The sequence below is a fragment of the Leucopleurus acutus genome (assembly GCF_964270905.1).
Source record: "Leucopleurus acutus genome assembly, chromosome: 1".
Taxonomy (NCBI): domain Eukaryota; kingdom Metazoa; phylum Chordata; class Mammalia; order Artiodactyla; family Delphinidae; genus Leucopleurus; species Leucopleurus acutus.
The window spans coordinates 142,667,589-142,692,076 of NC_139142.1; the positions used below are offsets into that span (position 1 = coordinate 142,667,589).

At 57.4% G+C, this 24,488-nt stretch overlaps 1 protein-coding gene across 1 annotated transcript; it reads left to right on the forward strand.

Moving 5' to 3' along the window:
- Window positions 1-1,417: 1,417 nt before the first annotated feature.
- On the forward strand, window positions 1,418-19,347 carry CSK (C-terminal Src kinase). The gene is made up of 13 exons (XM_082836344.1): window positions 1,418-2,016; window positions 14,259-14,338; window positions 14,683-14,796; window positions 14,901-15,013; window positions 15,362-15,581; window positions 16,392-16,485; window positions 16,680-16,745; window positions 16,829-16,928; window positions 17,018-17,108; window positions 17,599-17,672; window positions 17,755-17,950; window positions 18,059-18,145; window positions 18,372-19,347. The coding sequence occupies exons 2-13, from the start codon at window positions 14,324-14,326 to the stop codon at window positions 18,552-18,554; spliced, it is 1,353 nt and encodes a 450-aa protein (XP_082692470.1). The 5' UTR covers window positions 1,418-2,016; window positions 14,259-14,323; the 3' UTR covers window positions 18,555-19,347.
- The last annotated feature ends 5,141 nt before the right edge of the window (window positions 19,348-24,488 follow it).

Consider the following 24,488-nt stretch of genomic DNA (forward strand, 5'->3'; position numbering starts at 1 on the left):
CCTTGAAGGGCTGGCTCCTTTCTGGAAACTGGCCAAGGGGTGCATTGGGTCAGAGGGCCATCCTGCAGTTTGTCTGGGGAGGCACACCCAACTTCTGCTCTTTGCAATGTACAGCCACACTGCCTTCTCAACTCACTCTCCTCCAGGACCCTAGTCCCTCACTTATTCTGAATTTCAAGACTTTGCCTGTACACCTCATTTTCCCCACCACAGAATACCCCTCCCCCCTGCCCCACCAATCCTGACCCTTCCTTCGGGGCCCAGTCCCTAGGGAGTAGCCTGCCTCCTTGTACCCACACTGGAGTCTCCGGTCTCTCCTCCATCATTGCCCCCGCCCCCAACTCTATGCTCCCCCCTCACACTCACACACACACACACACACACACACACAGTCTGCTCCTGAGCTCAGAGCAGATCACGCCCTGCTCCTCGTTAACAGTAATATATAATAACAGGCGATACTTAGCTAAGGGCTGACCATGTGCCGCCCACTGCACGCTAAGCACTTTAAGCGTATTAACTCATTTCCTCCCCACAAAACCTTAAGAAGTTGGTGTTATAACTTCCCCCATTTGGTAAACTAGAGCACAGAGAGGTTAAGTAACTTTCCCAAAATCACATAGCTACTGACAACTTCCTCACCGCTGCCAAGCTGAAAACAAAGTCCAGGAAAGTTCCATAAGGCCCTTTGGATCTCTCTTGTCTCTGGGGCTTGCAGGGAGCCCATCTCCCACTACTTTCCTGGACCCACACTGCAAACTGCAGCCATACTGAGCTATTTACAGTTCCCAGAGCCATCAAGTGCTCTCACCTCTCCCTACCTTTGTCCATGCTGTTCCTTCTGCCTAAGGTCCCAGCTCTGTGAAGTCTCATTAGGCCTTCCCTCTTTTCTGCTTCCTGTGGACCTTGTACACCACTTCTTCACTTGTATCAGTTATCTCTTGGCACTTGTCTGTTGGCCTGTCAGTACTGGGAACTCCTTGACGGTAACGAAGTGGTCCTACTAGTAGACTCCTGAATTGTCACATTCTCAGCGCCAGGAAATGCTTGTGAATCTATAAATGCTGCTGTGAGTGAGGCCCACTCTCCACAAACAGATCCGAGGAGAGGGGACCAGGCCTGGCCTCAATCGCTCTACATCGGGGGAGCTGCGCCCGAGGAAGGCTTGGAGGTTGCTCCAAGGCGGGCTGGTCGGCCCTCGGTGAGGGGCCTTCAGAATCCTTCAGCGCCAGTGGGCAGGTGGGGGCAGGGCGTGGGCACGGACACACCCCCCCCGCAGTGCCCCCGGAGCCCGGCAGGGGGCGCCGCCCCGCCGGCCCACGCCCCGCGGCGCGCCGGGCCGGCTCCCTCGCGCAGGCGCGCTGCCGCGGGCGGAGGATCCGGGCCGCGCTTCCTCTCGCCAGGCCTGCGAGCTTCCTCCCAGCGGAGCCCAGGGCGAGCCGAGCTTGGCCGCCGCCACTGAGACCACCGTCGCCCTCTAGCTCTCGCCCCACCCCGCACCCTGCCCGGAGGTCTTGCCGGGGTGGGGTCCGAGCGGGGCGATCGCCCGGCCGCGCCGCCGTCGGGGCCATCCCCCGGACAGCGGTCCCTCCCGCCCCAGCCAGCCTGTGGCCGCCGGAGCCTCCGGGACGTGGAACGCGGGGACCCCCTGCGGCCCCGATCCAGGGTCCGGGGCAGCCCGGGGCAGCCGGCGCAACGTCCCAAAATCGAACCTCTGTGGCGGCTTTCGGAAGCGGAACTCTACCGGGGCCGCGCCGGCTACATTGTTTCCTCCCCCCGACTCCCTCCCGCCCCCCTTACCCCGCCTTTCTTCCCTCCCCGACCCGGGCCGCGAGGCCGTCCCCCTGCCTCTGTCTGGCCGTCCCTCCTCCCCCTCCTTTCGCACCCAGACCTCTTTGTACCGCACCACCCGGGGACCCCTGCGCCCCTCCCCTCCCCCCTGGCCGCATGGACTGCCCCGCAGGCCGCTGATGCTGCCCGCAGCGAGGTGGCCCGGACCGCAGTGCCCCGAGAGAGGTGAGTGCCTGACAGACCTGGAGGAGGTGGGCGTCCGAGTGCTTCCCGGCGGGAGGTGGGTGGAGGTCGCTCGTCCCGCTTCTGTTGCTTCTGTTGCAGCTGCCGTGGCGTCCACACCCATCCCCCACCTCCCTTACACCCTCCTTCCCGGGTTCGAAATCTCCCGGGAGTCACTGTCAGCCCAGCCCGACTGGGAGGGGAGCGCACGAGGGAGGTACTACCTTTCGAGCCCCACAGACTTGTCTCTGGCCACCCCGAGTCTGTCCTCCCCCTCTTGTGGGGGCTGGCTGGAGCCTGGAGGGAGGGGGTCGGCATGGGCCAGGGCCCAGGAGGATGGGCGGTTTGCCATTCCCGGCCCAGGGCCTCCCTGCGGGTTCCTTGGCCTGCCTGGTTCTGACCCCTCCCGCATTCCCCTGCGGAGGCCCTGCCGTCTCCAGGAAGCCCAGGGCCCAGCCACCTCCCTTGAGCCTGCCAGAGGTTGAGCCTGTCACCCTCGGCCTCCCAGAAGACCAGGCCTAAGCCAAGGGACCTCTGACCCTAGGGTGGGGAAACTGGGCTGGGCCTCTGTCCTGGTGGAGGTGACACTGGGCATTAGGACCATGCCCCACCTCCTGGCAGCCTTGTCAGCCCCTTTTCCCAGGCTCCTCAGGGCCCAGCCAGGTGTCAGGAAGGGGCGTGTCCAGCCACTAGATTCTTGGAACTTAACTAGGGGTTTATCTTCCCTCCTGTTTTGTAAACCAGGGGACTGAGGCTTAAAGGGGGAGTTGCTATCCCAGGCCTCTGGCAGAGTTAGGCTGTCTGTCCTTTCATCCCCCCGGCTCTGCAGAGCTGGACTGCTGTGGGCAGAGAGAAACCAGCCAGGTGCCTTTACCCACCAGGGACATAAGCCCCCAGCTTGGCCCATGGGTCCTTGTGGGGTGAGCACGTGCTCCCCTACAGAGGGCTAGAGAGAAGGGAGAGGGCTTCCGGCCCCGGCTCTGCCTGGGTCTGGGCTCGGGCAGCATTGGCACTGCCCGTGGGATTTCCCCCTGGTGCCTGAGGCTGGGTCCCACTGAGGGATGCGGTGAGTGTGTGGGGCACCCACGGGGTGCAGCCCTGGTGCTGAACTGAAGCAGCCTGGTGGTCATTCCTGACCTCTCCCTCCTATACACCTTTGGCCCAGCTGGTGAATGGGATCTGGATGGGGAAGGCGAGAGCCCTGTTTCCACAAGGAGCACCCTTCAGCCTTGGCATGGGAACATTGTCAGAGTGGGGACACCCAGGGTGTCTCTTCCAAGCTCCCTACACCCTGGTGTTCCCAGTGTCTTTCTTGGTGGGGCCCCAGCAGGAACAGAGTGAAGGCAGCAGGAAGGAGACTGGGACTGTGACAGGATCCTTTTGCTGCTGGAAGTGTGGGAGGCTCCCTGGGGGATACTTAGCCGTGTCTGGGGCCCCTTGGGGCTGCTGGCAGTTTCGTCCCGCTCAGGCCTCTGCCCTTGATTTAGAGTTGTTTCCGGTTGCCCTGACATGCACAGTGGAGGGGACACAGATGTGTTGGGCCTGTGAGGCTCCCCTCACCCAGCCCTAACTTCCTTGCCAGCCTGAGGGCCTGGGGCTGAAGCCTGACATGGTTGGACGCCTGTGAGCTGTTGGGTGCAGGCCAGGGTCCCAAGACCCTTGTAGAAAGGGGTCTGGCTTCAGGCAAGCACGTGTGCAGGGCTTCACTTTTTATGTGGCGAGCTTGGTGTCTTCCTCCCTGCTCTTCTCTCTGCCTTGGGTCTGGGACAGAGAAGGACCAAAAGACGGTCCCCAGCACTGCTGCAGAGGGCACCAGGCCCCAAGGGGTTGAGCCATCACAGAGCAGACCAGAGTACAGGCAGAGACAGAGGCCCAGGGCTCACAGTGTGACGTGGCCGCCCCAACAAGCCTGATCTGGCAGGACGGCTTGGGTCCAGTTCTGAGCTTGTTCTTTGGGAGGTTTTGAACCTCATTGTCCCCAAAGGTGTTTGGTCTGGGAACGAGAAGGTAGGGAAGCACCCTCATGTGTCTGAGGGGCTGTCCTAAATCAGAAGGGCCATCCCTTGATGTCCCAGACACCAGGACCAGAGCTGGGTGGCAGGTGGGTCCCCAGGAAGCAAATCTGAGCTCAGAAAACTACGTATGTAGGTAAATAGTATTAGGGTTCTGAATTTAGAAAGTAACAAAACAGCACTACAGAAAATTTAGAACACAGAAAATTCACCCACTGTTTCTTCACCGGCATAGTGACTGTTAGTATTTTCGAGCTCCCAGCCAGTCTTTTCCTGATCTTTTTTGCCTTTGTCGCTGTTTTCATTTGGGTATGCGTGCCATCACACCTTTTTTCATTTAATACCATATCTGGGCATTTTCTCATGTTGCTACACAATCTGTGTAACTTTGCTCCTAAAAAGCTACAAAATATTCCCGAAAGCTCTGCCGCAGCAGCCTTACCCCAACCCTCTTACAAGCTTGTGCATCGTTGTTTCCCGTCTGTTGCTGTTGTAATTGTTGTTACTGCAGGCCCCCAAAGCAGCTGAGAGTATTGGAGAGAGTGGGCAGCTTGGCACCTAACCAACGTGATTCCAGGCCCAGCTGTGCCATTTAGGCCAGGGAGGAGGGACCTTGGACAGGTCATCCTTTGAGCCAGAGTTCCTTTATATACACAACAGGGACGGTGATACCTACTTCAGAGGGGAGTGTGCGGACACGGAACTAACTAACCAAGGTACTAGAAGGTGCCTGGCACACCCCCTGGCATCCACTAGGCGCTCTGTGAGAAGGGGTAGGCTTTGCTGAAGGAATGCCCACTGCAGGCTGCTTCAGCGTGTGCAGAAGACACCCGGGCCAGGGCTGGCTGATGGCTCACCCAGCCAAGGGTGGTCTCTGCCCAGGGAGCCCTTCAGAAACCCTGTGTTCAGAGACTGCTCTGGCCAGTATCCTGTCCCCCCTCTCTGCCTTCCCCCGTCCCCATCACCATGTGGAAGGTGGGCTACTGGTTGGTTTCTGGGGCCTGGCCCTACCCATTCTCCCTCTGTTCTTTCAGCATCAGAGCTGAATGGACAAGGCTTTTTCTCTGAGAGCCTGGCTGCCTCCTGTCCCCCAGCTTCAGCTGCTTCCTAGGCCAGCCCCACATTTCCCCAGTGGAGATAGAGGCCTACTTTCCCTGGGAAAACTGAGTCTTAGCAAGGAACCCCGGCATCCGGAGCCCCAAGCCAGGGACAGCCATGCCAGCCTCATCCTCCCGCCCAGTGGCTGGGGAAGGGAAGAAAGTTGGGGTCAGAGGCAGAGATTCGAGAGCCTCCCAGCTGGGAGTTGAAGGGGAACATAGATGGTCCACAAATCACTAGGGAAGTCTTGTGTGTTAGTGTCCTTCTGTTCAGCAGGTGCTCCCCAGGTGTAATCTGAGCGTGTACTGCTGTGACATCGCTTACTTCCTCTTGTTCCACGTCTGTGGAGATCAGAGAACTGGGAGTGCCCTGCTAGGGTCAGCCCATGGACAGTAGGAGGAAAACAGTCAGCTTGGCACTCCCAGGGCCTAGGAGACCATAGCCCCAGCTGACCCTGGTATGGCTCAGGACTAACCTAGGTAGAGGGTCCTCCCCAAGGTGGCCCATTCATTGCAGAGGGCTCCTAGGCACATGACCTCGGACTCCGGCCACCAGACTTTTGCCTTTGGAGTGTCCCCCTCGTCCCTGGTCTTGGCGCAGGGGAGGCGGGCATTACAACTGCCCTCCTGTCCCACAGTTCGGGCTGGGATGAGGTCACAGGGTGCGGTCCTCTCCAAGATGCTGGCCTGGCTGGGGTGAGCACTTTGGGAGTTTCTCAGTGCCCCCCCTCCTTGGTTGGGGACAGGATGGGTGGAGGAGGCAGGCCACCCTCCACACCAGGCAGGGAGCACTGCCTCCCCTCCTCCTCTCCTCTGGGTCCCTTCATCCAAGGGCTGGAAATAGAATCCGCTAAGTAATGATTAAAGTCAAATTCAGACCTAAAAATAAAGAGCTGGTGAGGAAGAGCTAGTGTGCTCCCTGAGTGGCTGAGGGGAGAAGCAGGCAGGGCGAGGCTCACTTCGGGGGTCCAAGCCCTGCTACCCGGGAGAGGCCAGAGCCTGCTGGGGGACCAGGAGTACTCCACTAACTGGGGGGTGTCTCTTGTGTCAGGCATGATGCAGCCCGCACCAATCAGGGTCAGACTGGCAGGACCAGGGAGAGAATCCCATTTTTCCCGTGGGGAAACTGAGGCCTGGGAGGGACAAGTGGTTTGTCCAGCGACTGTCCAAAGAGCTCCCCTTGGCAGGCCCCCAGGGACCTGAGGGCCCCGCGCAGCCCAGCTCGCCCTTCTGCCAGCTCAGTTTCTCTTCCTGGTTTTGAGGTACTGTGATGAGGGTAGCTTCTCATCACATACCAGCTCTGTACGCCTCAGTGGGACTGGGCCTCCAACCGCAGCTTCCCTCCGCCTCCCCTCCCCTTCCGTGGTCTAGGCCCCTAGAAGCAGGAGAGGCTGCCTGGTGCCCCCCTCCTCCCCGCGGGTCCTCCTCTCTGCACAGTTGGAAGCCTTGTGGGTGGGTGAAAACCTGGGTGTCATCTGACGCCTGCACACCCAGGCTGCTGCTTCTCAGCCCTGCCCAGCCCAGCCGCTGCTCCCCAACCGGCCGGACGTCTGTGGCCCATGCTGTCAGGGAGACTGGAGGGGAGAGGAGAGAAGGAACCCTGAGGCCCCCCTGCCGACCAATAGAAGAGGCCAGAGTCAGAGAGGAGTCAGTCAGTAGGGAGAGGCCTGTGGTTCCAACTTCCTGGCAGGGCTCCGGGGAGCTCAGAAGCTGGGGATCTGCGTAGGCTGGAGCAGCCAGGAGGGCTTCCTGGAGAGGAAGGGCCATGAAAATCAAGAGGCGTTTGAGAAAGAGACAGGGTAGGGGCAGAGGTCCTTGCTTAGAGCTCCTCCACTCTCTAGGGCTGCTGGCTTCTCCAGTTGCTGTGCGAGGCACGGTATGGCACAGATGTAACCCATCCTTCCCAGAGCAGGAGGGCCGATCTCTGGGTGGACCTCCCCTCAGCTGCCCACTCGCACCTCTCTGTCCAGGCTGTCATCTGTCCTGCCCAAGGGAAGGGTGGAGGGGTCCCGACCGGGTTCAGACAACTCTGAGCTGAAATCCTTGCTCTACCCCTTGGAAGCTGGGTGATCCTCCTCAGCCTGGCTCCTCCTCTGTCAAACAGATCAGCAGTATAACTTCATGGGGTTTTTTGGAGGATTAAGTAACTAAGGCAGGATTGGGTCAGTAGGCTCTCACTGTTCATGCTTTCATTTTTACAGTCCATCCCGTGGGGCGAGGGTGTTGGTAACCCTTCTCCCTACACTGGGTAGCAAGACTGTACGTCCTTTGAGTTGGGCCCCCTCAGCTTTACCTTCTGAGCCATGTGTTCTCGGGGTCCCAGTTCTGAGATGGGGAGACCAGGAATCTGGTGGCCAGCTCACCGGCCTCTGGGCCGCAATCTCCCCACCTGTAACGTGCCTAGGGGACTTTGGGGTGAGGGACAAGGACGCTCTGGTTTTTAAGGGTTCGTTGGAGGTCAGTGCTGAGAGGCTGTATGTAAATGTAGGCAAATGAAGATGCAAAGACCACAGCCTGTGCTGAGGTGGGTGGCGGAACAGAGGCCTGGAGTCCCCACTGCCCAGCACATGTAGGTAATTAGGCTCCTGAGCGGTAATTAGAAACCTTTCTGGGCCAGGAGTGTCAGCCTCGGGCTGCAGCAGCGCCTGGGGAAGGCGGCTACCCTTACTAGCCTCCTCTAGCTCCAGCCCCCACTGAGCCATTGGGGGGCAGGAGAAAAGCCAGTGAGTTGCTGTAATTTGGTCTTTAACACTTTGCAGCCATTAAACTCACCCCTCCCCTTAGGGCAGGGGTGCTGGATGCTGAGGGAACCCTGGGGGTGAGGGTGGGGCAGCTCACACTGGAGACAAAGTGGGACCGTCCATCCTTCCAGCCCTCTCCTGACCCCCGGGGAGGTTCAGGCCTCTCCAGGGGTCTTGTGCCCAATTCTGCAGCTGCCCAGCTGAGGGCTCTGGGACCACCCATCTGGCTCAGTGGGAACCAGCCTCCAGCCCCATGGCCTGGTGTGTCGCCAGGGGCATCACAGTGCCGTCAGCCTGGGTGCCCTGTGCTTCTAGAACCAGAGGTGGGGCTGATTTGACTGCTGCCAAACCAGCCCAGCTGCTGTTGGTGCCCCGCCCTCCTCAGGTGTCTTTCGGAGGGGCGTGCCCAATCAGAAACGCAGAGCTGTGTGCCAGGCTGCCTGGGTTCAGAGCCTCTGTTGACCCTCACCCGCCTCACCCTGAGCCTCCTCCCGCCTTCATTAACTCTCTCTGTACCGCGGTTTGAAATCCTAATCCTGGCCGGAGCTAGCACAGTGGCTTCTACCTGAGATCCTCCCCTCCCCACCCCCTCTTCCTGGAAGCCTTCCCCAGTGGCCTTTGTCTGTCTCTGCTGAGGCCCCAAGCACACCTGGCCGGGACTGATCAGCTGGTAGCCAGGAGGGCTGGAGCAGGGCTGCGCACAGAGGAGAGATGCTGAGTAGCGTTCTTGGGGTCCCAAGGGCAGGACCTCCCGGGCCCTTCCCCCCTCCTGTCCATCCTGGCTACCACACATGGAGCTGGGCTCACAGGGAGCCTCTTGAAACAGTGGCTCAAAGAATAAGAGGGCAAGGTGGACCTGCTTGTTGCCTCTGGGGGCTGCCCTGCCCCGCAGAGGCTCCAGCTGGGTCCTGTGGCAGGACCAGAGTCTCTGGGGGCCATGGCCCCCAGAGTTCCCCCAGGTCTCTTGTGCACTTCCCTTTTCAGTGGCTATTTTTAGCTGGGTGTAAACAGTTACTGAAGGCTCCCACGCCCCATTAGGCAGTGGAGTTTTGGTGAGGGGGGCAGAGCAGGAGCCCCTTAACCTACACTGGCCCTCAGCACGTGCTAGGCTGTGAGGGTCTACAGCTTCCCCAAGGCAGGCAAAGGGCAGTTGCTGGGCTTCCCCCCTGCCTGCCAGCCTGGGCTCCCAAGAAAGGCCTGCCTGAGGCTGTGGTCACTGACCTCAGCGCTTGGGCACAATGCCCAGCCTGTTCCCAGGACCCCAGCACAAGAACTCCTGGGAGCAGGGTTTGGGGCAGGAAGTCGGAGTGAAAGCCCCCTGTCCCCCAGCCCTGTGGGGGTGGGGTGGCAGCTGCTGTCCCTTAGGGGTTAAGTATAGTCCTGTCGGTTATGGGACCGCAGCGTGGTGCAGCCAGCCTAGCTTCCCCCTGTTGTTTGTTGGTTCATTCATTCATTCAGCACTCACGTGCTGAGCGGCCGCCCTGGGCCCGGCTCCCCTCCTGCAGGGGCTCCCACAGGGTCAGTGAGCTTCTCGCTGGAGCATGGGGCGTGAGAGGCTCTGGAGGCCCCAGCAGCCACCACAGCTGGGGAGCCACGGAAGGCTCCTGGCACAAGTGGTTTTCAAAAAGTTATTGATTTTCTTACTAATCTTATTTTTAGGGGGAAGGTAATAGATGCATGTGGTTAAAAAAACAAAAGTTAAAAGAACAAAATAGCAAATATACAACGAACAGTAAGTTTCCCTTGAACTTGATACTCACTACTCCTTCCCATTCCCAGAGACAACCTCTGTTATCAGTTTCTTCTATCTTTCAGAGATAATCCATGCATATCTAAGGTTAGGGGTGAATGGTATGTCCTTTTAAAAAACAATAATTTGTAATATACCATGGGTGATGTCCTGCACCCTGCTTTTTTTTCGGTCTTTGAGTATTTCAGACCTACCAAAAAGCTGAAATAATGGTATCATGAGTACCCATGTATGCTTTACCCAGTTTCACCAGTTCTTAACATTTTGCCGCATTCGCTTTACCTCTTCTTTTATATACATGGACATATGTGTATACGTATTTTTTTTTGCTGATTTATTTGAGCGTTAGTTGCAGGCATCGTACCTTTCTCTCCTGAGTACTTTATCGTGTATCTCTTACATAATCACAGTACCATGATCACACCTAAGAAAATTAACATTAATTCCATAACATTATCTAACATTTTCATTTTCCCAGTTGTCCCCAAATGATCTTTATAGCTATTTTTTCCCTCTGATCCAGAATCTTATTCAGAATCACTCATTGAATCTTGCTATCATGTGTCTTTTCTTTTCTTTTTTTCTTTTGCAGCTTTGTTGAGATATAATTGCGATTTAATGTTGTGTAAGTTTAAAGTATACAGTGTGATGATTTGATATATGTGCATATTGTGAAACGATTACCACAATGAGGTTACTTAACACATCATTCACCTCACATAATTACCATTTTGTTGTTGTTTCATGTTTCTTTTGTGTCTTGTTTAATCCAGAACATTCCCCAGCCTTTCTTTGTTTGTTTTGTCTTTTATGACATTGACTCTAAGAGTCCAGGCCGGTTATTTGGTCTCTGTCTGCCTACGTCTTCCTGATTGGAGTCAGGTTAAGCAGCTCTGCGGGCCCATCGCACAGAGGATGCTGTGCCCTCCTTAGTGCAGGAGGCACTCAGTGTGCGCCTCTCATTATTGGTGATGCTTAATTTGATCACTCGGTTAATGAGGTATCTGCCACATCTCCCTGTGGTGGAGGTGCTTTTTCCTCTCTCTGATTAATCTGGAGGGTGGTACTTAGATGCCATGTCACTGTCCTATTCCCCCAGCAACGTTTCCTTCGTGACTTGAGCTGGCTTTTTGCCATTTCTACTTACTCTATCGTGGGGAGGTTTCTGTATCAGCACCCAGAGATCCATCCTGGCCCCACAACAGCTGGAGTTGTGTTGTTGCCTTTTCAGGCTATCTGGTCATATATTTACTTGGTTCTTTATTCACGGACATAAAGGTTTCTCCCAATCTCTTGCTACAACAAACAGTACTGCAGGGACTGTCCTACTACATTTTCTTAGGCACACGTGCAACCCCTGAAGGTTGAATGGAAGTTCCTTGGGTAGAGAAGGGGGAAGGAGTGGAGAGGGAATGCCAAGGTGGGAAGGTGGGTGGGGTACCAGGGTCCTAGGAGCAGCGGGTGAGAAAGGGATCTGGTTCAGGTGCTGGAGAGCCAGTGAGTCCCAGAAGGGTCAAGGGACTTTCCCAAGGTCACACAACAAGTTGGTGGCAGAGCCAGGAACAGGACTCAGAGCCCTTGACTCCCTGGACAAAGTTCCTGCACTTCTTCCACAAAGTGGCCTGAAACAAGGTTCACATAACCCTGGAAGGGCCCCTCTGTGCCTGATCAAGGCCTGACTAGAGGCCTAGGTTCGCAGTAGCCCCTCCCAGCCACTCTGACTCTTGGCCTCTGACCTGGAAGGGGATAGCCCGGCTGGACCCTCAGAGCCCTAAGGACGGGACCTTCCTGGCCTCATGACTTCGCCAGGGAGGAGCCATCAGAGAGGGTCTGCAGCTCCTGCTGGCAGGATTTCTGTGGGAAGAAAGCAGGCTTCAGAACAGCCCTGGGAGCTGTAGGGTTGTCACCAGCCCATTGTACAGATGGGGAAACTGAGTCCTGAAGTCATAGCCAGTAGAGCAAAGGGGAGAGGCTAGCTCCTCCCTCTCGTTTCCATATCTGTCAAAACCCAGACCCTCAAGGCAGGCCACCCTGACCCTCCTGGCCTTGCCCCTTCCTCTGAGCACCGCTTGATTCTCCCTCTTCCCTTGCACTCTCTTTTTGAGGCCAGTGTGGTCCCAGCCTCCTGGCCGCCCCCGCATGGTGCGTGCACATAAGGCAGGAGGCACCAGGGGTGGGGGTCGAACTGGCCTGCTGGCTCAGGCATATGACATCTGCGTGGGGCAGGACGCTCACTGGAGGTGTAGCCTCAGGTAAGGTCACTTGCCTCTCAGCCTGGCTCATCTGTAAAATGGGGATAATAATAGCCTCTCCCTCTCAGTTGTTAGAGGATTTGATGAGCCATAATGTGCCAAGGACAGGGCGCAGCACAGAATAAGTGCTCAGCAAACAGGGCCTATTATTATTTTTGTTATTATCATCTAGTCAGTGGGGAGGCGGCAGCAGCAGCTGCAGGCCTGCAGGGGAGGGAGTGTTTGCAAACTGACAGCTGGGAGGGTGACTAATGGTGCCTCAGCCTCCTCGCCCTCTCTCCCTTGGTGGTGGTGAATCTTGCGAGGGAGGGGGAGGCAAGGGGATGTGGAGAGCTGGCAGAGCCCCTATTCAGAAGGTCTTGAAGATTGGGGACCCAGCCAGCCACAGAGGGACCCCCGTTCAAGTTCCGGACCATCGCCCCTAACTAGCTGTGCGACGTAGGGCAAGTTGTTCAAACCTCATGAGCCTCAGTTTCCATTTCTATAAAATGGGGGCAAGAGGAGCTCACGGCTCCCACATGTGGTTCTTGGGGGCCTGGAGGTGCTTCCTATACTCATGGTGGCTCAGTTGTGTCAATGTATGTGTGTGTGTAGGGGTGTCCAGGCTCATCCTTCTTGTGCCCCAGGCTCCCTGCCCAGATGGCAGAGGTTGACGGGCTGGCCTTGGGACAGGAAGCACTATGTATGCCGGGAGGAAGGGAAGCCTGGAAATGGGGCCTGGACGCAGTGGTGCTTCTCCCCACCTCTGTTCTCCCCGGCTCCTTCTGGTCTCCAAGACCACACACTCCCCTGCTGATGCCCCATGGCCCTCAGAAGCAAACCCTGTTTCCTCACGTCAGCATTTGAAGCCCCCGCATCCCTACAAGTTTTGTGCCAGGCGGACCCAGTACACACGGTCCCCTGCCGCAGACTGACGGGGTGCTCAGACCATCAGGGTCTGTTTCCCGCCCTCCTCACCATGGGCTTCCAGCCTGGGGTGCCCCTGCCTTTTTTAGCCCTCTAACCTTCAGGGCTCAGCTCCAGCGCTCCCTCCTCCAGGAAGCCCACCTAAGCTCTGCAGTCCTCACTCACCTCACACCCCTAGGCACTTGCACTCAAATGTCTTCTTCCACCGCCTGGCCTGGGGTAGGTGGTAAAGTTTGTGAGTGTCAACCAGGCCCCAGGCCTTGTGTGTCCTGCAAATGAGCCTGGGAACAAGGCACATGGAGGAGTTTTTCTTCTAACATACTGTGAGCACAGAGTAGTCACTGGCCCTGTCTGAGCCTCAGTTTCCTCATCTGTCAGAAGAGAACAGTAGCCCCATCCCTCTGCTTCCTGGGACAGGTACTCGGGGGCTCTGGGCTGTGTTTGGGAAGATGCTGGTCATAGAGGGAGTGCTGAGCTGGGGCCACAAAGAGTATGTGTGCAAGACGGGGTTGACTAGCTGCTCTTGGGGCGTGGGGTTGGCTGAGGTAGCTATCTCGGGGTAGTCAGTTTTACTGAAGTAAACAGAATGTATACCAGCCACAAGGGTACAGCTCAGTGAAGCGCTACAGAGTTGAACTTGCCCCCTTCCAGTCGCTGCCTCCTCCAAGGGGAGTCGCCATCCTGCACTGGAAAATCCCCTGACTGTGGAGTTTATACGAATGGAATCACAAGGCATGTGTGCTTTCTGTCTGGCGTCTTGGTTAGCATGTTTGGATGCATCAGTGTTGTTTCGTAGCTGTAGTTTATTCATGTTTACCGCTGGCCAGTACTCTGTGAATGTACACAGTTTATCCATCTCACTCCTCACGGGCGTCTGGGCAGTTCCCAGTGTGAGGTTCGTTACAGACCGTGCTACTGCGTGTGCTCCTGTGCCTGTGTCAGCAGTGCCTGCCCTGTTTTCTCTTGGGTGTGTGCTGGGAAGTAGGGTTGCCAGGCCATGGGGTTGGCATACGTTTGGCTTCAGAGATACTGCCTGGGTGAGTTTTTATAGGTGACAGAACTAAGAGGCCCACAGAGGACAAGGGACTTTCCCAAGGTCCCAAGCACCTTCCCCAGGTTCACAGCTGCCCTGTGGTCCCCCACAGACCACTTAGTTGATATCCAGCCATGGGGGGCTGGTGGGGCAGACACTACTTACCCACTACGCTTTGTAGCCTCTGTTGGTCATTCCAAGGGCTGTAAGGCCACAATGGGCTCAGGGTTGACGGCCCTCTGTCCTTGGGGGTCCTCAGCCTTCATCCCCTGCCTCCTCCCCTGCCCCGTGCCCTCAGCCTGCTGAGACTGGAAAGGACAGCCCTTGCCCCAGGTCCCAGCTCTGGAAGCCTCTGGCATCTGTTCGCATTGCTATGGGGAAGGAGTAGGGTCTCAGTGATGGAGGGAACCATCTCCTCTCACAGCCTTCCCTCAATCTTCCCCTCTCCCCACAGCTCTCATGGTACCAAGTGACAGGTTGGCCTTCCTGTGACACGGGGATACCAGATCTTCTGAGAAGATGTCGGCAATTCAGGTACTGCAGGGGCAGGGTTCTAGGGCAGTGGAGTATCCCCACCACCACCACGGGGGTGCTCAGAAGAGTGAGAATGAGGATTCAGGTCGATTCATTCCCCTTTTCCCCAGTCCTGGCTTTCAGCAAAATGGAATTCCAGGGCCCACTGTCAGATGCATGGCCCTCAAGATGGGAGCACAGGTCTGGGGGCCGTGGGGAAGTCTCAGCTAGAAGACACCCAGAGCTCTCCAGGGAAAGGGCACCTCACCCAGACTCAGGGAGGCCAGCCAAGAGGCTGTGACCTTGAGGGCTTGCAGGTGGGTGGGGCCCCAGGCTTCTCCGCCCACGTGTCGCCTGCCCTGCAGGCTGCCTGGCCATCCGGTACAGAATGTATTGCCAAGTACAACTTTCACGGCACTGCTGAGCAGGACCTTCCCTTCTGCAAAGGAGACGTGCTCACCATTGTAGCTGTCACCAAGGTAACCAGGGACTTCACACCCCTACCCACTTCCTACCTCTGGGTTTTGTCTCCCCTGCACGGGAGGGTGAGCCTGAGAGCGTGTCTGGGCTCCCCTCTCCCCAGGACCCCAACTGGTACAAAGCCAAGAACAAGGTGGGCCGTGAGGGCATCATCCCAGCCAACTACGTCCAGAAGCGGGAGGGCGTGAAGGCAGGCACCAAGCTCAGCCTCATGCCGTGAGTACCTCTGGGTACGGTTGGGAATTCCCAGTCTGGGAGGAAGGAGGACGGGGAGCCCTGTTACCCCTAGAAGAGAGTCCGGAGAGCAGGGAGGCGAGAGTGAGGGGCTGGGATGTCCGTGAGGGCCTCTCGAGACGAGGGCAAGGGCATGGGTGCCGGACCTCAAAGGGGAGGACGGAGCTAGGAGGGCTGAAGAAAGAAGGGCAGGAGGCAGAGGATGAGGGCCTCCAGAGCCTGTCTGAGCCCTGAACTGTGGAGAGGTGCCAGCCAGAGGGAGGGCCTTCGGGAAGTGGAGCCTGGCAGTGCCCTTGGGCCACCATGACCCCAGTCCTGGCCTCCCCGCAGCTGGTTCCATGGCAAGATCACGCGGGAGCAGGCAGAGCGGCTCCTGTGCCCACCAGAGACAGGCCTGTTCCTGGTGCGGGAGAGCACCAACTACCCCGGGGACTACACTCTGTGCGTGAGCTGCGACGGCAAGGTGGAGCACTACCGCATCATATACCACGCCAGCAAGCTTAGCATCGACGAGGAGGTGTACTTCGAGAACCTCATGCAGCTGGTGGAGGTGAGCGGAGCGCGCCGGCCCTGATTCCGGCTACAGTCCCACCACTCTAGCTGGATGACCTTGGGCACGTCCTGCAGCCTCTGCAAGCCCATGTTTCCTCATGCCTCGATAGAGCCCGTGCTGTGTGCCAGCATTGAGCTCTGACCCCACAATGCCTGCACAGGGAGGTGGTACCCCAGTTCATAGGCCAGGAAACAGAGGTTCAGAGCGGTTAAGAGACCTGCCTCTGGTCACACAGCTGTGACTTGGAGGCGCCAGGACTAGAATCTGAGTATTCTGATCCCAGAACTAGCTTCCTTCCAGCCACTCATAGAGCTGTATGCCCAGCTGTGTGTACGTAAACATGTCCTCATGAGCTTCATCTTGACGGCCCACATGTCCCTGCAGCTCCCAAGGCCATCTCTACCCCAGGCAGCCTCCAGATGCCTCCTGTACTCACTCTCAGCACCTTCCCCCTGTTGGCCTGGGTTGGCCTATGACAGGGGAGGGTCCTGTGCACACCTGGCTAGAGGCTGGTATTAGACTGAGCCAGGGCTTGTCCTCTGCTTTGGGATGCTGGTGAGGCCCAGAGTGATCACAACAACCCGGTATCCGTCCAGCACCTGGGTGTGGGGTAGCATGGGAGATGGACCATGTGTCTGGGGCCTCCCTAACCCCTGCTAGAAATGGAGAGCCCTCCTGACCCAAAGCATCTCTGGGCTGGGTGGGACCGGCCTCTGCTGCCATCTGGTGGTCAGACCAGGGCAGTGCACGGGAGCCGCGGGTGGTACACAGGGGGCTGGCCCTGATCGCCTGCCCTGCCCTCTACAGCACTACACCTCAGACGCAGATGGACTCTGTACTCGCCTCATCAAGCCAAAGGTCATGGAGGGCACCGTGGCGGCCCAGGATGAGTTCTTCCGCAGTGAGTGCCACCCCCCCACGCCCACTCCTCACTTGCCCACCCGCCTCATCCCACCCGGGCTTCCTGGCACTACCCCCTCCTGGAGGCTCTGGAGACGTCCAGGGAACCCCACATAAGTCACAGTCCAGTCTGCTTCTGCTGTGACCCCCGCTCTGGCTTCAGCACCCCTCACTCACCACCCACTCCCCCCACAGGCGGCTGGGCGCTGAACATGAAGGACCTGAAGCTGCTGCAGACCATTGGGAAGGGGGAGTTTGGAGGTGAGCCAGAGAGGGTGGGAGCCCTAGGAGAGGCTGATGACTGGGGGGAGTCCAGGAAACGACCCCCAACTCTCTTGCCCCAGACGTGATGCTAGGTGACTACCGAGGGAACAAAGTCGCCGTCAAGTGCATTAAGAACGACGCCACTGCCCAGGCCTTCCTGGCTGAAGCCTCGGTCATGACGTGAGTTGGGGCAGGGGGTGGGGAGGTCACCCGGGGCCAAGAGGTGATGCGGAGGCTTGGCAGGCTCTGACCACCCCGTCCTGCCCCAGGCAACTTCGGCATAGCAACCTGGTACAGCTTCTGGGCGTGATCGTAGAGGAGAAAGGTGGGCTCTACATCGTCACCGAGTACATGGCCAAGGTGTGTGCCTGCCCCGCGGTCCAGTTGCCAGCCTGGAGCTAAACACTGGGGCTCGAGCCTTCCAGCTGCCCCAAGCCCCCCACCAGACCCTTGGGCCCCTGCTCCCTCGGTCCCTTCTCTCCAACTGGTCTTTGAAGTCACCAGGGCTTGGCTTTTGTCTTGGCTCATCAGTTATTCACTACGACTTTGGAAAAGTTGTGTCACCCCTCCAAACCTCAGGTCCTCATCTGTGAATGGAGGTAGTAACAAAGTTTACCTCAGAGATTTATGAAGATTAAGAGATAATGCATGATAATTGCTGAGCACAGCGTCCAGTGTCCAGACTCTGATATTCCTTCAGTAGTGACGTCCTGACCTCTCCCCTGCCCCTCCCCTCTCCTGACACCTCCCTCGAGTGTCGCCATTTACCCAGCCCCAGGCCCACTGTTCCCAGGGTCTAGAGGGCAAGTCTGACTTATAGGGCCTGTTGGTCTGTCTGTCCTGCCCCCAGGGGAGTCTGGTGGACTACCTGCGGTCTCGGGGTCGGTCGGTGCTGGGCGGAGACTGTCTCCTCAAGTTCTCACTGTGAGTGAAGCAATGCCTGATTGGGGGGGGTGGCTGCTATGGGATCCCTGTCTGAGGGGACATGTGGCTGGCTCGCCCCCAGAGATGTCTGCGAGGCCATGGAATACCTGGAGGGCAACAACTTCGTGCACCGGGACCTGGCAGCCCGCAACGTGCTGGTGTCCGAGGACAACGTGGCCAAGGTCAGCGACTTCGGCCTCACCAAGGAAGCTTCCAGCACCCAGGACACGGGCAAGCTGCCAGTCAAGTGGACAGCCCCCGAGGCCCTGAGAGAGAAGGTGGGCGCGCCTCTCCTCAGGGCCTGAGCAGTGGTGGGTGGGGTTCCCGGGTCACCCGCACCCGCCAGTTCCCAGGACCTGACACTGCCTCTCCCATCCAACCGGCAGAAATTCTCCACCAAGTCTGACGTGTGGAGTTTTGGGATCCTCCTCTGGGAAATCTACTCTTTCGGGCGAGTGCCTTATCCGAGAATTGTGAGTGTGGGCGCTGGGGCTGGGTGGGGCTTGGAGCAAGGGAGGGGGTGACAGGGAGAGGGACCGGCTGGGCCCCACCTCCCCGGCCTGAGGCCTAGAAGCTGCAGACCTGCCCTCGGGACCTTCCAGGCGCTCCCCTGGCCGGGGCTGAGGCGGAACTAGGGAGGAGTGGGGGTCCCCTCGGGGTCAGGCCTTACACCGATGCATACCACCCACCTGCCCGCAGCCCCTGAAGGACGTTGTCCCGCGGGTGGAGAAGGGCTACAAGATGGACGCCCCCGATGGCTGCCCACCTGCAGTCTACGAGGTCATGAAGAACTGCTGGCACCTGGACGCCGCCATGCGGCCTTCCTTCCTGCAGCTCCGTGAGCAGCTGGAGCACATCAAAACCCACGAGCTGCACCTGTGACTGCCGGCCTCCGCCCAGGTCGGGGGCCTGTGGGGACTGAACCCAGAGAGATTGCGGACCTGGTGCCCCACTCGCTGGGCCCAAACCCGAACTGAGCCCAGCAGGACCGTGGGCCTCTTTTCTCTGTCGCAGCCTGCGCCCCCTTCTGGCCCCCGGAGACCCCGCCTAGGCCTGGCACCTTCTCTCATGGACCCACCTGTGGGGCTTTGGGAACCCCGCCCAAGGGCCAAGAAGGGAGGAGGCTGAGGAGCCCTACTGGGGTCAGGCTCCCCCTGGCCTCCCATATCTCGCCTTCTTAGAGTTTTATCCCTTTCCTTTTTTGAGATTTTTTTCCGTGTGTTTATTTTTTATTATTTTTCAAGATAAGGAGAAAGAAAGTACCCAGCAAATGGGCATTTTACAAGAAGTACGAATCTTATTTTTCCTGTCCTGCCCACAAGGGTTGGGGAGACCAGGCCCCTCTCTAGGGACCCATCGCCCCAGCCTCGTTCCCCACCCCGTGTTCCTTGTCCGTGTTGCCTCGGTCGCCCCGTGTCTGCGCTTGACCATGTTGCACTGTTTGCATGCGCCCGAGGCAGACGTCTGTCAGGGGCTTGGAGTCCGTGTGCCGCTGCCGCCCGCCCACCCACCTGCCTTGTGAGATGGAATCGTAATAAACCACTCCATGAGGACCCCGCCGCCCAGTCTCGGCGCTTCCTCCGCCGAGCCTGCCTGTCCCACCCGGCCTCCCATCCCCGTGCCATCTTGTCCATCCCCCTGTCTCTGTGAGTGAGGCTGTGCTTGCCCTGTGAGTGGGGCGGGGTGGGGAGCACCGCGGGCAGATGTAGCCGCCGCCTTATGTCAGCTGCACGAGCGAGTGTCCTGTGTCTGCCATGGGAGAGCTCTCACTACCCGCCTCTCCCAGTGTCCCGCTGCCAGGCAGGTTTGGCCCTGAGGCCGCCCCGGGCTTGGGTCCCGTCCGCAGGGTGATGCCTGGGCATCCCGGCCGCCTCTCCTGCCGTGTTGTTCAGGCCCTCAGCACGAGGAGGGCTGGAGCCACGGACCGGGGAGAAAGCCAGGCCTGACCAGCTGGAGATGGGCTCCCCTTGGTAGGAGGCAGGATAAACGTCTGGTGCTTCAGAGGAGATGGTGACCTGGAGTGGGAGGGGGAAGGGGAGACTCTGATACGCTGGTGGTTCTCACAGTCCGCCTAAGATGTAGCACTGCCGCCCTGTCCCCAGCCCTGTGTGTGCCCAGCCCCGTTCCTGGGGACGCAAAGGGGTGGGGGGGTCTTCCCCACCGCACCTTGTGAGGCACAGATGGAGAACGCGGACCAGCCATGGGATTTTCTCCCCTCGGGTTCCCCAGGGCCAGTGGTCGGTATGGAACCTCTGAGGGCTGTGGGGAGGCTCACCTCATTCACTGAGACAGGCAGCAGGGGTGGGGTTCCCCTTGTCGTTGGCACTCCGTGCCCGCCTTTCCTAGCCAGCAAGCCCTGAAATCCAGGCAGTTCTGACTTGGCAGTACGCCTCGCGTCTGTAGCTCCTCGGCCCACCGTGGTCCAGCACCATCACCTCCCACAGCCCAGTGTTGCCACTCCTCACCTCCCCGAGTCCGTTCTCTCTGCACACAGCCAGACTCATTTTTCTAAAACTAGACTTCATTCAACAACAAATATTTGGATACCTGCTGTGTGTAGGACTGGGGTTCAGCAGTGAGCAAAACAGACCCCGTGGAGTTCACCGTTGGGAAGACAATCACATAGACAATTACAAACTGATAAGCGCTGTGAAAGAAACATACATCATGGGAATCGGGCCTTGACTGTAGATCAGGGAGGGCTTCCCAGAAGAGGCAGCGTCAGAAGGATGAACGGGAGGGTAAGGGAGTGGGTAGCAGCATACCAAGAGGGAGGAGCCAGATGGTCCCTGCTTCCCAGAAATCACTGGAGAGGGGAACTGAGCCTGCCATAGGTGGTAGCCACAAGGAGGTTGCTGGTGACTTTAGCAAGACCTGAGTTTGCTGGGGGTGGATTCCAGATCACAATGGCTAGAGGAGGTGCGAGGAATGCGGGAAGGTAGACAATCTTTGGAGGAGCCTAGCCGTCATGAAGAGGAGAGGGGGTGAGAGGATATTTAAGGCAGCAGAGGCTTGAGCAAATCTGACTGCCAAAGGGAAGGACGTTTACCTTGGGATAGCGTCCACATACTGAGAGGGAGGCGGAAAATAGAGAGGGTAGGTCATGGTAGTGATTGAAGGTGGAACCTTCCCTAGAGCAAGGTCGGGCAGCTGGAATCCAGACCGTAAGGGGCAGTGGGTCTGCGATGGGAGAGGGACTGTTCTGGTGAGACTGCCAAGGAGAGGGAATCACGCAGTGGTAAATGTCTGACACTCAGGTCTAGGGCAGGTATGGGGGAAGGGAGCTCTGATGTATAGTGTGCCGGTGTCCATGGTGTACCCTCTGCCAGGGTAGATTTCATGCTACCAACCTGACTTCACTGAAAGCAGGGATCAGGGTGGACTTTGACAATAGGCTCTCACTAGCTGGTCTGGAAGCCAGTTCAGGTTCAGAAACATGCAAAGATGCCTGTGGCCATGAGGCCACAAGAGGGGCCAGGCAGGCGTCATAATGGAGAATTGCACCAAGTGTGACGAGCAAGAATAAAGGGGCGGGCTTCCCTGGTGGCGCAGTGGTTTTGAGAGTCCGCCTGCCGATGCAGGGGACATGGGTTCGTGCCCTGGTCTGGGAGGATCCCACATGCCGCGGAGCGGCTGGGCCCGTGAGCCATGGCCACTGAGCCTGCGCGTCCGGAGCCTGTGCTCCGCGACAGGAGAGGCCACAACAGTGAGAGGCCCGCATACCGCAAAAAAAAAAAAAAAGAATAAAGGGGCAAGTTCCGGCTGATGGGGTGCTGCGGGAATGCAGGCGCAGGTAACGGGATGTTCCTTCTACCTGGTGGCATGTGAGCCCCCCTCCTGCTCCCATTCCTTCATTACTTCTCCCCTCTCTCCCTTGGTTTATGGTTTTTTATTTTCCCCCTGTTTCTTCTCTCTCATCCTCCCCTTGTGCTCTACTGGCAACTACTGGCAACTGGCATGTCATAGATGAGCGAGACAGAGTTCTCACCCAAGGAGCTTACAGACCTGGGGGAATCCGCTCAGGGCTCAGCTCGGTGCCCAGAAATCTGGTGGATGTTGCCCACCACCAGCACCGAGCCTGTGAGGCAGGAGACGGAGGTGTGGGGCGGCTTCTCAGACGTGTGGAGAGCAGTCAGGTACGGGGTGGGGCGATCCTGGCAAGGGAAGGGCACTGACTGGGCAAAGGCGGTGAGGTGCTTAAGTGTGGCCGGGTTAAGGTGCCATGGGGTGTGGTTTGGGAGCAAGTGAGGCTGAAGAGAAATCGGGGCCCAGACCCCACCTGGCTTTGCAGGCCCCTCAAGGAGTTTATGCAAAGATGACCAAGAGCAATTGAAGGATTTAGGGCAGAGTGACATAGATCTGCACGTTAGAAAGACCATTCTGGCTGCAGTCTGGCTAGAGGAGGTTGTTGCCAAGATCTTGGCTCTCTGTGCACCTCTGCGGAACGGAAATAAGGAGACAGAGTTATAGAGGAGAAAGAAAGAGTGGCTTTATTTCTTTGCCAGACAAAGAGGCAACACAGTAGTCTAGCGCCTCAAGAACTATGAGCCGCTCTTTCTTTCTCCTCCATAACTCTGTCTCCGTATTTCTGTTCGGCATCGGTGCACAGAGAGCCAAGATTTTGGCAACAGGGTGGTGGTGTCCGGAGTGGAGACAGGGAGATGGTGGGGAGGCTGAGAGGCCAGACAGGAGGTGACTGATGGTGGCCTGGACTAGGGAAGCTGGTAGGAAGTGGAGGGGAAGATGAACACAGTTGGTGTTTTACTGAGCTGAGTTCTGTCATGCCTTGTTCTAATGGATGCAGTACCTCACGTAACCCTCCAAACAACTCTTGGAGATATACGCTATTATTATCTCCATTTTACAGATAAGGAAAGTGAGGCTTGGGGAGATTGAAGCATCAGGTAACAGTATGAGTGGCAGGAGCCAATTGAAGAGCTTGCTGATGGCTGATGCGAGGATGAGGCAGAGGAAGGGATCTGGGGGGATTCCAGTCTCCAGCTTGATAAGGTGGGTGGTGCCACCCATTTCCCCTCAGCCCTGGAGGAGGATGTGCTGGGGGTTGGAGAAGAGGAGTTTGGTTTGGACGTGTTGTCTGGGGGCCTTTGAGACTTCCAAGCAGAGAGGTCTACTCCAGGGTTAGACATTCATTCGGGGCTGTGACTGCAGGAGAAGCCAGGCTGAAAGTAGAGATTTGGGCATCATGGGCACAGCAATGGCGCTTGAAGCCATGGACGTGGACGAGCTTGGCCAGGTAGCACGTGGAGCCTGAGGAGAGACGTGACCCGTAAGGGGCCACGGAGGGAGAACAGTGACCAAGAAGCAGCTCCTGGGATGGCCCAGGGCAGCAGAGAGGCAGGTGAGCCCTGGGGCAGGGGTTCTCAGAGCAGGGGGAAGAGAGGGGGTGTCCACAGCATTTCACGTTGCAGAGACCGTGTTGAGAATTGTCTGCTAAGCACAGAGAACGGGCATCGTCAGGCCTTGCTGGAGCAGTTTTCCTGGGAGGCGGAGGTGGGGAGGGCAGGAGCTGGAAGGGCTTAGGGGGAGGTGAGGAAGCAGGGCTGGAGGGGAGCCCACCTTTCCACAGCTTGGCTGTGAAGGTGAAGCGGGAGAGCAGGTGGAGGTAGCTGAGGGCTTAGTGTAGAGAAATGAAGTTCTTCTTTTAGCGTGTCCTAAAATTTTCCATTTACAGCCTTGGTTTTCATTACTTTGTGGAGCTCCAGAATCGTAATCCTACTGGGGGTTTACAAAGTACAGTAAAACTTCAGCTACCCAGAAATCTTGGCAAACGAGCTACTCTGGAAAACCAAAATGTACTTGGATGAAAATATTTGAAATATAGGATTTCTTACTTTTTAAAAACTTTTTTTATTATGGAAATTATCAAACAGATAAAAGTAGAGAGAAGAACATAAGCCTCATGTCCCCACGACCCAACTTTATCGGTCATCAGCTCAAGGTCAATCCTGTGCCATGCGCACCCTGTTCCCCTCAAGCTCTGGGATATTTGGAAGCAAATCCTAGATGTTACGTCAATTCATCCGTAAAGCTTTAGTATGTTTCTCCAGAAGACATAAGAAAAAAAAAAAAAAACTACCACAATACCATTATTACTCCTAAAAATTCTAACAAGAATTCCTTAATTTAATCAAATATCCATTGTTCAAATTTCCCCAATTGTCTCATTTTTCCCACATTTAGTTGGTTAAAATTAGGCTGCAAACAAGGTCTATGCGTTGCATTTATTTACTCTGTCTCTTAAGACTCCCTTTCTATTTTCATATACTTTATTTGTTGAGGAAACCAGGTTGCTTGGAGGCATGAGCGTTTGGGAATGTGGCAGAGAGCGGAGTATTGCAGCAGGGAGAGCAGGATAGGGAAGGATGGGGTGGGTAGGTAATGGCCATACAGTGGGGACATCCGTCTGTGGGAAGGAGGCAGGATATAGGGGCCCATCCCAGGCAGGGAAGAAAGTCAGAGCTGCGGAGGGTGGCCCATCCCAGTGACCCCTGAGGCCCTGCAGCCGCTGGGGCAGAAGGGAGGTAGAAGGATGGTCTGAGACGAGGAGCAGGGGCAGAGCTCAGGTTGGCAAGAGGTCGGGCTGCCCGTCAGGCTGGAGGTGAAGTGACGGGCGGGGCCTGAGGTCAGGCCTAGAAGGAACAGGATGTCTGTGCTGGGCAGGTGGGGAGAGGACAGTGCCAAAACCCAGCTCCTGGCCCATCCCAGCTCCTCCCCACCTGGCCCCATTCCAGAAGGCCCTCCCTGGCCTCCCAGCTGCAAATCCACCCTTGGGCCCAGATACCAGATCCTTTCACA

Bases quoted from the DNA above. Each gene is read 5' to 3' on its own strand.
- CSK (XM_082836344.1), top strand. The intron at 16,486-16,679 runs GTGAGTGCCACC...CTCCCCCCACAG, and splicing joins CCAGGATGAGTTCTTCCGCA to GCGGCTGGGCGCTGAACATG. The intron at 17,109-17,598 runs GTGTGTGCCTGC...TCCTGCCCCCAG, and splicing joins TCACCGAGTACATGGCCAAG to GGGAGTCTGGTGGACTACCT.